This window comes from Podarcis pityusensis (genome assembly GCF_964106645.2).
Source record: "Podarcis pityusensis genome assembly, chromosome: 2".
NCBI lineage: Eukaryota > Metazoa > Chordata > Lepidosauria > Squamata > Lacertidae > Podarcis > Podarcis pityusensis.
The window spans coordinates 35,680,403-35,695,562 of record NC_138029.1 but is presented as its reverse complement, the minus strand read 5'-3'; the positions used below and the strand labels follow the sequence as shown (position 1 = coordinate 35,695,562).

The window sequence follows — 15,160 nt, the reverse complement described above, 5'->3', positions numbered from 1 at the left end:
CAAGATCAATGCTATGGGACCATAAATGTTTTTAAGGCAGTGTCAAGTTAGGTACTACCAAATAAAATCCCATTCCATCTTCCTTCAACCACCCAGAAACACGGGGAGTCTGTGTGTGCCATTTCAGCACATTCTACAGGCCCAAGTCATTACATGGGAGCCCAATGTGGGATTTGCTTTCAGGTACCAGACATACCATACTCTGATCCAGAGGGAAATGCCCTTTCCTATTGTCATGTTATAAGCCTTGCCTGCTAGCTGAGAGCATTCTAGTATAAAACTGCACCCCCTCATCCAAGAAAGAATGGGACATTTCATGGTTGCCAAGTCTATAGGGTTCAAAATGTACCATGGATTAAAAATGCAAACTTCACAGTTGCTGCTTTTATTAAGGATTCAAAAAGGAAGCTAAGTTAATTGTGGGACAAGACTTCTCACTCAGACCTACCTTATCAACTCTTTCCAGGTTGGCACGCAGCTGTTTTTGGAGATTATAGAGTGTGGAGAGGGAGAGGGTCTCTACATCAGAGAGCGAACGCAGGAACTGGGGATCCTGGCCAGTGTGGATCCTCTCCACTTCCTCCTGGAGTTTCTTCACTTGCAGCTCCAAGGCCTCCCTCTGCTCCCGGGCTAGCTCACATTCTATGGTTGCCGTGTTGGCACGATCATTAGCTTCCTCAGCTTCCTTTTTCCAAGCATCACAGGCCTGTGTATCCCAAAGGAAAAGTCATTTGTAATTTGGGAAACAGTGTGGGGGTGGGGTGGGAGAGGAGGATGTGAAGTGAATTCTCTCATCTCCTCACTTGGCTTCACTCCGCAGCTTGAACAGTTTCCCCAGCATTCTATTTAAAGGCTTTGTATATGGAGCAGATTTCTTGTATCTATACAAACTCCTGAAATCAGTGTGAGACAAAATGTGGCAAATTTACCAAGCAAACATTGTGCGCACGGTACTGGCAAAAGGTGTACACACACATTGGATCCTAGAGTGTTTATCTTCTCAAAAATATATTCACATGGCAAGAAGGTTCCATGTATCTATTTTGGTGGTGATGGGGGAGGAATTGGTATTTTATTACTGTAAGCATAATAAAGCAGTTAAAATAAAGTAGTAGTAGTAGTTGTGTACTTATATAGATTATTTTAGTAAATTGTTCCCCCGAAGCCTGAAAGGCAGCCTTCTCCAGCTCTGGGCTGTTCTTTCCATTCTTTCCTTGCAGCACAATAATTGCCCAGACAGATTTTTGGGAACACACCCCTGAGCTAATGAGATTCTTTCAATCTGCACACACAGAAGTGACACAAAGGTTTTCTAGCCCAGGCATCCACATTTTACCATAACTCCTCTATAGGTTATTTTAGCTACATGGCTTTGACATGAGAACAGGGAAAAAACCAAAGTGCCTTAAAGTGGAGCATCCTGCCTGCCCAGCTGTTATGGACTGGCTGGATACTGAAGAGTGGTGGGTGGCACCAGCTGGGAAACCCCCAAAGGAACCCCCAGGGAAAGAAGGCTCACAGCCAGGGGATTGGTGGTGGGACAACAATGTATGGTCAGAGAGAGAAGCAGGAGCAAACTGGGAGGAGGAGGTGTTGGAAGCTGAAGAGGCCACAGGGTTTAGTGAGCAGGAATAGGCTGTGGCAGAGAGCACTCCAGAAGCAGAAGCAGAGGCAGAAGCAGAGTGGGGTCAAGAGGCAGAGTAGGGGCAGGCTGCAGAAGCCAGGGAGTCTTCCTCTCCTACTGCAACCAGCTCCCATCCCTGATGGTCTCCCAGACCACACAGAGAAATGAAGAGCGCAGAGCAATGAGATACAAGGTGGAAGAGCCTTAGGCTGCTGGGGAAGGAACCGGAGGAGGAGCCTTAGAGAGCAGAGGGAAGGCAGGGACCTTCAGTCCTCACAACTGCCTCATTAGGGCAAGACCTACTGGGAAGGGTTGCTGTGATCCCTAGGACTGAGCTGTTTTGTTTCTTTGAATAAAGAATTAACTTCACTGGCATCGGGTGCTTTATTGTTTTATTGCTGACCTATGCCTGACTCCAGCGCCTAACACCAGCTCAGGGAACAATTTACTAAATGCAATCCATCTGTCTCAATCTAGTTACGGGAACAGTTTAGCAAAAAGCATATATTCACACCCACCCTAGTCTTTTTAGCCAACCTGGCCAGAGCAGGGTGGAAACGTACATCCCCAGAGGGAGAACATTTACAAAGCATCTTGAATGCAGAAGGAGGGGCTTACCATTCTTTCAGTGCACAGCTACTAACCTCAAAATAATTAGAGCATTACTACAAAAAGGTGAGGAGCATATCAATTTTCAGGGGATACATAAATCAAAAAGATTGGGACAATTGGAAAGGTGTGCTCAAATACAACTGGAAAAAAGCCAATACTCCTAGAGGAACACTAGGCCTAGAGGAAAATGGCATGAACATTTTCAAATCCTATTACAATTTGCAACCTACTCCTCAGCATATCTAAGGTATCAATTGGTTTCTTTCTCCATTGATAAGAGCTAAAAAACAACAACAAACAAAACCCCCGTGTCTGCTGTGAAGGAACTATGTTACAGTATAACACACACCAAATCTGACTTTGTATATTATTTTTGGACCCTCAAACTATTTATTCAGCTGTTAGGTGGATGCTTTTGCCCATTAGTATCCTGGCAAACCACTCTCACTCACCCCTCCCAGCGGACACTACCTGTTTGGCTTGTTTCCAAGATTCTTCCCACTGCTTTATTGTGCTGTTAGCTTCATCCAATTCCTGCCGCAGCCTGGCCAGCTCAGCAGCACCTGGACCCGACAGAAATGCAGGCGAGGTACTGGGTGAAAAACTTCCAGAAGCAAAGTGCTCCCATATGCTGCTGTTCATCCCATTTAAACCTGTTTCATGCAGACAGGAAGGGGGAAAATGTTACGTCACATATATCCCTGGATTACCCCTTTCCTTGCCCGGCACTGTTTTGGAAAGGGAATGAAATGGTTCAATATTTCACAGGGCATTGATTCATTTGGGGATTCTAGGGAGGGACATTCATGTACCTGCAGTACCTGTTTGTCACTCTGGCTTACACAGAAGAAATGGCAACACGGTAAATATTCTCTACATTTAAAAAATATGACACATGGCATGCTGGTTCCAAGAGTGCTCCTGAGCACTTTGTACTGCATCTAACCTCTAACTGCTGTGCAGAGAGATACAGGCTTAGATGCACCACACAGGGAAGATCTCCACGTGAGACATTGGCCACAGCGCAACTAAAACAGATATGCTAGCAACGGCCAGTATAAGCAGAGGCCTGGTTAAACAGCAAAACCTGTGTGTGGGTTGTTTTTAAAAAGCCCTTAGCCATTAATCTTGTATCTTCATTAATCAATCTAATTAGATCTTATCCCAAACATTGTTGCAATTCACACTTCTACTTTAGAAAGGCACTCAGATTTGTCTCTAATATTACACCATTTTGTTTTGATCAGAATTAGAACCGTTTTAACAAACCAAACCCATATGTGATTTGAATACTTTAGTATAAGAATCTACAATTGCAATACTTAAGATCTATTAACCAAGTGAAGTTCTTCAGTACAAACCAGCACTAAGCCATTTTTAGTGTCCAAATCTGTGCCTTTGCTGATCTTACTCAGAAGTTCATCTGAGGAACCAGCTCACTTCACATCAGAACAACTGGCCCTCAGATTTTGTTTTATTTATTTTTTAGAATAAGGCAGTGTTTAATACTAAGGGAAATAAAGCTCACTGCACAGCTTACATTTTTATGAGAGTGCTTAAAAATGTACCGTGCAATGAACATGTGCTTGCAAAAACACCTGTATAACACCAGGGGCAGGGATTGGCTGAGGTTCTCAGCTGAGTCTACACCTGAAGGCAAAACTGCTTTTTCTGCTCCAAATAATGCAAAATGGCTTGCCATCCCAAACCAGGTGGGAATAAATTGGATACAGTTTCTTCTGCTGCTGTTTTCTGCCAGAGCTCACACATACAAAGGGTAGGTTGCAAATAGATCCACAGAGTCTGTGGCGCAACAGAGAGTGCTCTCCAGTAGTGCTCCATGTGATGGGGTGGAGCTGTGGAGCTGCTCCTTTTGGATAGGGCTGAAGTCAGCCTGCGTGGCAGCACTGGCAGAGCCAGTCGAATGCTCCTGCTGGTGTGCTTGCACAGCCTCAACCTATCCCAGCCCCTCACAGGCAGCAACACGGGTGCCAGAAGTGTGCCCTTGCAGCAGCACCCCACCCGACACACCACTACTGCTGCTCTTATTCTGTCATAACAAATTATGTATTCTTGTAAACCACTTAGAGGGCTTACTGCAATCAAATGGCATGTCAATTTTGTTAAATAGATAAAATAAAGTGTATTTCCTACAAAAATATGCTCTGGTAGAATAAGCTGCAGTAGAAAAATATCTCCAATACTATTCTAGGTTTTTTTATTAAAGCTTTCTTCTTCACACTGAATTACCCATCACAGTTTAGTTTTTCCTGTGGAACTAAGGCACTGCTCACCACACTGATTTATTAAGCAGCATGGCTAGTGTGAGCTCATCCTGATTCCAGTCATAGCCGTGTTATAAATTAGGTCACAGCAGAGGAACCAGGTCAAGGGCACATGCTACTGCAGAAGATGATATAAACAATAAAAAATACTCTATCACTTATAAAAGCTGCTTCTTAAAATGTCATATGTTTTGCTTTATTTAAAGACCCTGGCTTGCTATTGGTGTTACTGTTGTCTATGTATGCATGCTATTTTTATGCAGGAATACATTTTATTACACAAGTAAAAAATATATAGCAAAACTGCTTATTGAAAACACATTTTCAACTGATAGCCAGCCTAATGAGCGTCAATAATGCAGATGCCCGTGGTTTGGCTTACAATTAGGCCACGATCTGAATTGAGTCTACACATGCACAAGATGCTTACTGTAAAATTAGTATAATTTTAATACTTTGTAAACTACTCTTGATAGTAGTTGAAGGGCAGGGTAAATAAAACCAAACATGTACACATTTACCACTTGCAATATAATGCACCAAGCGGGTGGTTATACAGATGATAGACAAAACGTGATTAAACACATAAAAACAAGTACCTAGTTCTTAATTCTTCCCACATACTTCCTGCACACTGTTCTGTCATTTACCTCCTCTCTCTACTTCTCTCCTGTGTGTCCTGCCTAGACTTTAAGCCTCTTTACCAGAGACAGGCACACTTCTATACTGTACCGTCCATAGGACATTCAGCAAATGCCAAGTGTTGAATTTTCTGAGGTGCTTCCATTTGTAGATACTATAGCTACCCCCCAGGCTGTAAAGATTCATTTGTATAATCATGTCTTCTTAACTGGAGCCAATGCTTAACCTTTGAACCTGATTTTGATGCCAGAATCCAGCCCAGGAAGATTCCAAGTAACAATAAAGGAATGCTTCTCCTCTTGCCTTCCTATTACCACGGCAAAAATTGATGTAATTGTCCTCAACAGAGCTCGACCAGTCAAGGTGAGGCTGCTGCTTCAGGTGGCAGAAGTCCCCCTAGAGTGCCCTGTCTGCCCTGTTGCCTCTGTGCAATCAACACTGAAAGGGGCATGATCTTGCCCCAAATCAGCGCCAACGGTGGTGCCACTTTTCTGCCAAAGGTGGTAGTGGTCAGAGCAGCAGCAGGGCAAAGAGATACTTCCCATTTCACCTCAAACGGTGAAATGGAACACACCACCCCTGGTTCTAAAGCGGGCCAAATGTTCCTTTAAACAGACAGTATGGGGTGGATTGTCTTGAAAATGGAAAGTATTCCTGGAACCCAGTCTGATTAATCTTTGCAGTGAGAGATCCAGTTGTGGGGCTGTGTAATGGTAATGGAAGGAACTCTGAGCAAACTCAAAGGTACTCCCATCACTGCACAGCTTTCATGATTTAAAGGAGCATCATTCAAGTTAGGTCTGTTACACATGGAACACTGAGCCCTTTCTATACTTTGAATGTCAAGGGTGACTGACATCCAACCAACACATTCAATCAGTGCAAGGATTTCTGCTTACACAATGAGACGTCCCCTGTCTCTCTGCTCCCTAAATCTACTCTGGAGGGTTGAGGAAACCCCTAGAACAGATTTAGGGAACAAAGGGGGTGGGGAGAAGTTGCATTGTACAAGTGAAAATGTTTTGGATACAACCCCAGGAGTATTTTGGAAAACTGTTTAGGAAGAGATAAAATATTTAGCTTCTGGTAGGCTTGCAATTATCTGATTTTCAGAGCTCATGTCTGTTAGCTATTACTGACCAGGTATGACTAAGAGGTCTAAACCTGAAAAAGTCAACTATTCCAAGTGCATCAGAAGCTCATTGCTAATGGTATCACATATTTGAACCTTTTTCTATGATTGTTAATACTTTATAACGCAGGAGTGTCTTGCCCAGTGGGATGGAGCCACGGCAGCCTCTGAGCAGCAGAGTCAGTGCTGTTTGCCAGGAGAAGTGAGGTGGTAGTAAGATTTGTGCAGACAAATTGGTTGGGCCAAACCAGTGCTCCTGCTGGTGTGTTCACACAGCCCTGACTTCACCACTTCACCTCTACCCTTCCCTCTCCTGGTAAACAGCAGCAACTCTGTTGATGAGACGCTACTGCTGTGGTTAATAGATGCTTATCCATCTATTGAGCTACTGTTGAGACTATTTGCCTCCTTCTCTTAGCTGCACAAAGTCTACCTTCTGTGAATTTAACTCTTGGGTCATCCTTACACATTTGGAATTTGCTTAACTTTTCCTAATGTGTTTTGCTACATTTGCTCTTTGTTGTATGGGTATCTCAAACTATTTTAACTCATCTGTTGTTTGGTTATTTTGTGCGGGGAAATTCTTTCTGAGATGTCCTTAGGCTTAGTGAATTCTTCCTCATCTGATAGGCATTGGGCACAAGATATGTTAGGTGGCAACACAAAATGAGGACATTTAAATGAAAGCTAAGATAAAAGGAAAATACTTACATGGTATAGACAGGTATGTACATGTTCACATGCACACTCTCACATACGCACTGGGCATTTACCTAATGATCCATGAGAAGCTGATGTCCCCAGGAATGTGTTTTCTGATTGGCTTAAGTGTCCCTGGGGCTGATGGAGGAAATGCGATGATAAGCTGACCGGTGGAGAAGGAGAGGCAGAGTGAAAGGAGGCAGAACTTCCAAGGGACCCAGGGATATTTACAGGAGCAGAACTTTGCAGCAAACTCCCACCTGGACAAAGAACACACAGAAAGGATGGGAATGTAGAAGCCATGAGTTATGAGTGGAAGCACAGCACAGGAATTTGAACAGCAGGTGTTTGCTTCACTCTCTGCACCAGTAAAGGACGGGGGAGTCCGGGGTTTTTCTCCACTTTCCATCCCTCTTTACCTTCAGAAAGAGCATTAGGAGAACTTTTCCTCTGGCCGAGGAAGGTACAGTAGCAACTTTCTTGGGTGTTAACTGTGCAAAATAGGACGTATGGACAGTGTCAGCTGTACTCCAGCATACAAGGGGGTCATTTAAGAGTTTAAGGGACTGTCAAGAGAGACATTTAGACAGCTTTTTTCATCTGTCTCTCCACAATGACAATACACTAATTCATATTATGCATGTTTAAACTAAATTGCTTTTGCACTATCTCCACTGTTTATTAGTGCAAGAGGCTGCATTTCTCTAAAACAAAGTAGTGGCCAGCAATGGTGATAATGGGCATCTTTAAGACTCTTTTCACAGGAACAAAAAAACATGTGTCCATCATATCACATGGATTAAGCAACTACATTTCCAAGGGCTATTGTACTAGTTAAAAATATATTTCCCCATCACATTACATATCCTGTCAAAAATATTTCTGTAAGTTCAAATCCCTCCCCCACCCCAATATTAGGGATGAAAGTTATGTTCTTAATATCACTTAAGCAACAGCAAATGGGGCCGTTTCTCAATATTCAAAGTCAAGGGAGAAGCCACAAATTCAATGGGGCAAATGACAACCTTCATTTTTAATACACCTGTAAAAAACTATACTCTTCAGTAAAAAGATGTCTGAGAAGATCAGATCATTAAATTTCAACACCATAATTATTTCTGCTAGATCTACAGGAAAGAGAATGGGGGAAATCACCTCCCAATTTGAACAACAGAGGAGCTCAGAGGAATCCAACTCAGTAGCATGGGATTTGCTAATGTTGTCAGAATAATAAGAATCTCAGGTTTCATTCTTTGAAAACTCAAGTTTTTACCCCTCATGTTTATAAAGCTTGAAAATGCACAGCAGCACCTGTTCAGAAATTAGATTCAGAAATTAGAGTGCTTCTAGGATGGCCAAGGGAGGGACTCTTACATTCCATAGAACTCTCCATCCTCCTTCTAACCTAGGCAGAGTTACAATAGAAGTAACCAAGGTGTTATTCTAAGTCGACTCAGGAGGACTGTGATACAAGGTGCTGCCCACAAAACTAGAGTCCTCAATCAGTTTACTGATAATCTGAGGAGCACAGTCTTTGCAACCATCATTAAAAGGGCAGTTACCTTCACGGGAACCAACACTGTGTCTACGTTGCATGAAAAGCCTTATTTGGACCCTATTTTGACTCCTATCTTGAATTGTGATGTCTGCACCGTAAACAGCACCCACTTCCAAATTGTTTTAGCCAGAATAAGCATAGGCACAATACCAGTGCAGAATTGTCTCATGCTGAATTCTACCTCTTTGGTTTTTGTGAAAGCAGACTTGATCACTTGGGTATGTGGAAAATCATTCTGATTTGTGCTACTGCTCAAATCTGAACCAATACTGAGGGTAGGATGTGGTGAAATAGAATTGTGTATTGATGGAAGGCCATTGCGGAGCATTCTGCAATGGTCTGCAACATACAACATCTGGCACCATGGAGGATCAGGTTTAAGCTGATGGCTATGCCATTCAGAGACAGAGTTCAGACAGCATGAGCGGAAATAGCGAGTCACGCACCGACCAATTTGCATGTGGCTTAGTTCACAAAAAAACAACAACCTGTGTAAATGCATTATGGGATTCTTACAATAGGGGACCAAGGTTGTAAGGACTATTTTCACCTGAACAACCAGACACACACACAAAATGGACGCTGGTTTGAAATGACCACATACAAATGATGAGATACATATGCGGTAGTTTGTCAATGTGTGGCGATAATGTCTTGCCATGGTCCTGTGACAGCAGAACAGCGAAAACAATCCAATTTGTTTCTCATTATTTTAAAATGACTTCCCGCCCCCCTCCGTGAAATGTTCATGTCATAATTTCATAAACATGTTTAGTGTGTCAAATAAGCCATGTCAATTTCATAAACATAACTGGGACATCTGAAACCAGTGGAATAAATTTCCAATCTGCTAGTCAATGAGAGCCCTTTTGCTCCAAGGTCTCCCATTGGCTGCAAACCAACATATAATGTTAGGACTGGTTTTGAGAGCTTGTTAGGCTGCTTCAGCCAGCTGATGGGGCGAACCCTGCTTGGCAGAAGATCAAAGAAAGCTCTGTTGCTTTCATGTACCTATCATGATGCCACTCGTGTGGGGCACCGAGCTGCTGTCAAATGTCTTCTCCAGGGCAGCCACTCCGAATTCGTTCAGGTCCAGGTCATCCAAGGCAGACTCTGCCAGACAGAGGCACCAATTATATAATACAAAAAGGACCAACAACTTCAAGGGATAGGGAAGCCCAAAGAGCCTACATGCAGAGATGACACTGCTCTGGACAGGAGGATCTATAGGGCCCTGCTCCCCACTGTACAATACTGCCATTAGTCAACAGTTGTCTAAACAAGGCAGCTTTTCATATCACTTTCTATTGTTTTTGAGCCCTAAAAGCTTTCAGCATCAGGTTCTTTCCCACAGATTGACACCAGAAATAAACAGCAATGCAAAACAGATCATCCAGTGACACCTGCTGTACAGCTTGACTTTGGGAAGAAATACATCCAAGGACAGCTTGAATGAAGGGTGCCCATCCCAGTCACCTAGTAACCTGGGTATCCATGATGCATGGTGATTGGAATTTCCCTCTTTTAGGAATTCCACAGTGGAGCAGTGACTTGGGTTGCAATTCAGTGGAGGAGGAGATGGGCAGTAGGAATGAGGTGCAGGTATGGCAGTGGAAAGAAGGGGGTCGAGTGCAGCAGTCAGGTGAGGGGCATCGGGGAAAGGGGATGGATTAGCATACCCTAGGAAGCAGGCTATAGCCAGCAGTGTCCCAACAATGGATCAGCGATACATAGCATGGGCATTGCCAGTTGGGATGAGATGAAGCAAGCCTCCACAGGTTCTTCCCAAGTGTTATTTCTAGCCAATTTACTATGTCCAGCAAATATGCCCCATTAACGTTGTCTCTCAAAGAAAAGTATGGCATGTGTTATATTCATGATATTCATGTTACTTCAGAAATGTGGACCATAAAATAGATCACAGTTTTCTGTATAGAAATGGTTGCTCCCCAGCCCCTTTTTCCTCCAAAGCCTGTATTGTGGTTTGGCGTTTTTCCAAAAGGTTGCTTTTCGAGCCTTTCACAAAAAAAGACTGCAATTCCCCACAGGATGCCTATTAAAATGTGTAACAAGAGCCTGTTTGGGGCTAAAGAAGTTGCCCTTCCTGTCCTCCACCACACTACTGCAAACTTTTCATTTCAAAGCCAGGAATTCTCTTTTGGTTTTTTATCATTCCAGGCAGAAGTGGCTGGGGCAGGGTCACTCTGCTGCCCTTCTGGGAGCAACATCAGTGTTGCCTTCTGGGATGGGCAGGGTAGCAGTGAGGTTGGGGTTGGAAGGGTGAACTGGCAGAGCCAATCCGAGCCCTGATCCTGCTCCATGCTGCCCCTGCACCATCCCAGTAAGCAGCAATGGTGCTCCTCCTGGGAGGGTGGCAGCACAGCACTGTTATAGAACATTAACCATTAGCAATCATAATAAGATATCTGGACAATGAGAGGCCAACATGAAGCAACACTATATATCCTCCATTTAGAAATAATAAAAAATAATAAAGTTGTGCCTGAGGAGAAAATAAAAAGGGAAATGCCTGCTCTGCACAATATGTGCTATTAATCTCCTTGGGAAATCAGGAGATTAAAACACGGTGACATGCCACACCCTTGAAGGGAAGTATAAACAAGGTCCTTTTAAATCTTCACCTAAGGCACAGACTGGCTATGGACTTCTGCTTGATGTGTACAGATCAGAGTTTCATCCTTGTAATATTTATGAAAACAGTTGCTCAACCACAAATTACACCTGTCACATGAATTAAATAGAGTCCTGGACTGGCCCAATACAGTAGCACTTTGGGCCAAATTTGTGATCTGTAAATTTAGCAAGCATAGAGTAAGATGAAGGATAGCAAACAAGACATCAATTTCACTACACAAAAAATTCAGAGCAATCATAATATCCAATTCACCATATTGACACATTTTTATATAATTCAGAGCTGAAATTATGATGCATGGAAGACTGTGTATGTCATATTAGCCGCCTCTAAAAGAAAGATGGGATTCTGCAAAACTCCCCAGGTATCTAGATCTACAACATGCTCCTATTTCCCAGGCTGATTATATTCCCTTTCAGAGCTGGCCCCCATGAGTATAGGCAGTATTACCTATCACAGACTCCACTGTGTCACTGGTTGGGTAGAATGGAAGGGCATTTGCATTCATGCCAGGGACACTGCTTGTGCCTGCTGGACTTGGCGGTGTTGCTGCCAAACTAGAAGTGATACTAGAAGAGATGCTAGATGTCAGTGGGCTGCCAACAGGAAGAATCCCCAATATATCCTGAAAGAGAGAAACATATATTTAAACACTGAATAATTCACTCTCAGCATGCAATTTAAAAAGTGTATGAGCAAATCCCTAGCTCTGGGGGTGCCAACATGGTGCTCATGTGCACAACAGAACTCTTGAGGACTTTCCCTGGTGCCCATAAAGCCTCCTCTCCTACTTACCCTTCCATCATGAGATGGAGAGGGTGGTAACTTTTGCTGCCCCCTTCCCAAAAAAGTAAATAGTTCTGAAGGAGGAAGTTGAAAGAATGGCACCCTTTCCTGCTTTCTCTTCCAGCTCTATCTACTTTTCAAGACTCACGAGTAGAATCTGAGCCTTGAAAAGCACATAACAGGCTCTCTTCCTCATTTCCCTTGGGAAAGAGAACTCTCTCTCTCTATATATATATAATTTATACCAGATACTTCTAAATCAACATACATTCAGGGCAATTCGCAGTAGTTTTCATATACAACGCAATGCCAAAACAAATGTATGCTACAGTTATGAAGGACAACTTTGATTCTTTTAGAACACATCTCAGACATTATCAGCGGCATCATATAATCATAATTGTGTGCAATTTTATCAGAATAAGGATCAATGAGCTGTACTAAACCCTTTCTTTAATTATCTCTGCAGCTGAATTCATATTTAGATTTCTAATTTGGATGCTCCTCTACATGCACAGCCTCAGCATTTGCACATACCTGAATATACATTTGTTAGAGACTATTTAAAAAAAAAAAAAACTCTTAGGAAAATACCACCACCCACCCATACATCATCCAGCATCCACAAGTAGGCTTGGAAGCTATGGATGAAATGGCATAAACACACAGGAATAGTCTAGGGCCAACTTGGGGTAACATACCTGTTTTGGTTGTAACAGAGGCTGTTCTTGGGTTCTATGTTCCAAGGAATGGGATTTAATCTTTGCCTGCTGCAGTAAACAGAACAAAAAGAAAGACGAGTGGAGGGGGAGTATACAAATGTGAAATTGCTGACTTCAAGCATTTGAGAGGGCTATGGGATTCTAACAAAACTTTCTCTATTTGGCTGCTCCCAGAAAGTTCAGAGCCCATTAGACAAGGAAAAAAGTATTAGACAATAAATGGTGGTGGTAGTGGGGATTCCCAGCACATATGGTACTGATAACCTGGATGTAAATCCAATTGAAATAAATGAAATAAACTTTCCAAGTTTTAAACATGCATATGATTGCCCTGTAATCTTTGTACTCCACTGTGATCTTTCTGTACTCATGTGGTGAGATTAACAATGAAAAGAAAGTCTATGTCTGGTAAAGAAAAAAATGGGCATTTAAGGAAAAGTTGGTAAGAAAAATCCTACTCCATAAATACTCCAGAATAAATGTTAAAGTCCCAGTTATGCTGGTCTGCGACTGTAATAAAATTTGTTGTTGCTGTTAAATTCCCAGTGGCTTCTCTGCAAGCATGAGTTTATTTTATATCTTCATGAAAATATTCAGATATGTCCATTTTAAGTATCATTGCAGTTATATTCTAAATGCCTTTTTTCAGGGATTCAGGTAGGTAGCCGTGTTGGTCTGACGCAGTCGAAATAAATAAAAAAATAGTCCAGTAGCACCTTAGAGACCAACTAAGTTTGTTCTGGGTATAAGCTTTCATGTGCATGTACACTTCTTCAGATATTTTTTCAGGAAGAAAAATAATTCCTTTAGGCTAAAAATATACCGTGATAAGTGCAATAACACAGATAGCAAGGATGTTAATTTTCTTTATGCCAAGGAACTCTTACTCGGGTCCTTGCCTGGAAAAAAATGTTTCAAGAAATGTGTCTCTAGACTAGCCCAATAGAAAGTTCCAGGTGGCTGATTTTGTGGTATGTAAAAAATATGTAAAGTTTGCTTCAGATTCTTTCTTTGGATTACTTGATTATGTATCACAATACCAGGAGCCCTTGTGCCTTGCTTGTCTAGTGCCAATTTCGTAGCTTAGGGAAATACCAAGATGTTTCACCAACATATTGCAGTGGTTTTGGCAGTTGGTTCCAAAGCCAATATGAAACCCTTAGGTCCCCTTTCCCTGTATTCCCCACCTACCTGGCATTTGAAATTCTTTAGGTACTCTGCTCCAACCAAGTCTTCCCGCTCAAATCCTGGTGCCTTCTTGTAGCTGCTGGCTGCAGTTACTGAATCTGTGGGAAAGCCAATGCTTTCCAAACTATGGGGTTTTCCAATGGCACCAGGAGGAGACCCACATATATTAGATGGGCTTCCAAGACTGCTATTCCTACAGAGAATCTAAAGGAAGAAGGAAGAAAAAACAGCACAGGTCACAACTTGAGAGGAACTCATATAGTGTGCAGTTACAGATTCCTAGGATTGTAACATTCTGTCTTGCACTACTGCAGATGGCCTTTGATGGAAAAATCTCCAGATAACTAAGTTGTTAGCTTCAGCTAGGTCAACTGGGAACATAAATCACAAGTTTTCGTGCTTTAGCGTCTCAGAAATGCACAACCGTATCTTGATCCCAGAGACAATCTCATATTCTTCTCACTCAGCTCACAAGTTCTTCATGCTCTCTCAAGTGAGATTTAGAAACCAGCACAGCCAACATAATCCCATAGCAGAATACATATTTCTAGTGCAAAACCTTGTTGCTTCTTCAGAATCCTAAAATTCTATGCTTCAAGTTTAAAAGAAAAAAAGTATTAAAAATGTGAAGTCAGTCCATGCTTCAGAAAACAGAGGTGGTTGGGAAGTGGTTCACAGTGATCATAGTGCTGAATATTTTCACTCAGTGCAGCTTCTTACACTTATTCCCATAACCCAAATTCTTTGTTTCAGTTTTCCTACATATTTACAGCCCCATATGAACCACGTGTTCCATTCTTCCTTGACCTAAACTGATAAATATTTTTTAATGTTTTCATTTATTAAAATATTTACACCCTACCTTTCCGTAGAAAAATGCTTAAGGCAGCTTACAAATACAGAATTGAAAGCATCTTAAAACTGTTTTTGAAATGTTTGATTGCATCACTCTTATTGGGGGCTTCCCATCCTTCCCTGTCATAAACAACTATGGTTAATGGACCCATCACAACAATGAGAAAAATGAGAGTTCTTTAGTATTTATGCACAACTGGGACAGAGAACTTCCAAATTATCAGAAGCCACTCAGCTTTGTTTTTTACATATGCAGCCATTCAAGATTGCTTTGCTAAAGAACCATGGACAAAAGAAAAGGAGAGTATCTTCAGGACAAAATGTTTAATAGCCGAGTGCTTTGTCAGGAATTCTGTACTTGAGTTGCTAGGACATGTTTATGTGCATATTCATAATCA

At 42.2% G+C, this 15,160-nt stretch overlaps 1 protein-coding gene across 3 annotated transcripts in view; it reads right to left on the bottom strand.

Annotated features, from left to right (window-relative positions):
* Positions 1–15,160, bottom strand: part of UNK (unk zinc finger) — a 51,088-nt gene that overhangs the window by 4,809 nt on the left and 31,119 nt on the right. For 2 of the 3 annotated variants that reach the window (XM_080993700.1, XM_080993702.1), the window contains 7 exons: positions 13,911–14,111; positions 12,699–12,767; positions 11,662–11,836; positions 9,567–9,668; positions 7,069–7,257; positions 2,708–2,889; positions 449–706 (listed from right to left, as the gene is read on the bottom strand). In XM_080993700.1, the coding sequence (XP_080849826.1) occupies positions 449–706; positions 2,708–2,889; positions 7,069–7,257; positions 9,567–9,668; positions 11,662–11,836; positions 12,699–12,767; positions 13,911–14,111 (1,176 nt within the window). The remainder of the gene's footprint in view (positions 1–448; positions 707–2,707; positions 2,890–7,068; positions 7,258–9,566; positions 9,669–11,661; positions 11,837–12,698; positions 12,768–13,910; positions 14,112–15,160) is intronic. The other variant, XM_080993701.1, reaches the window with a different exon arrangement.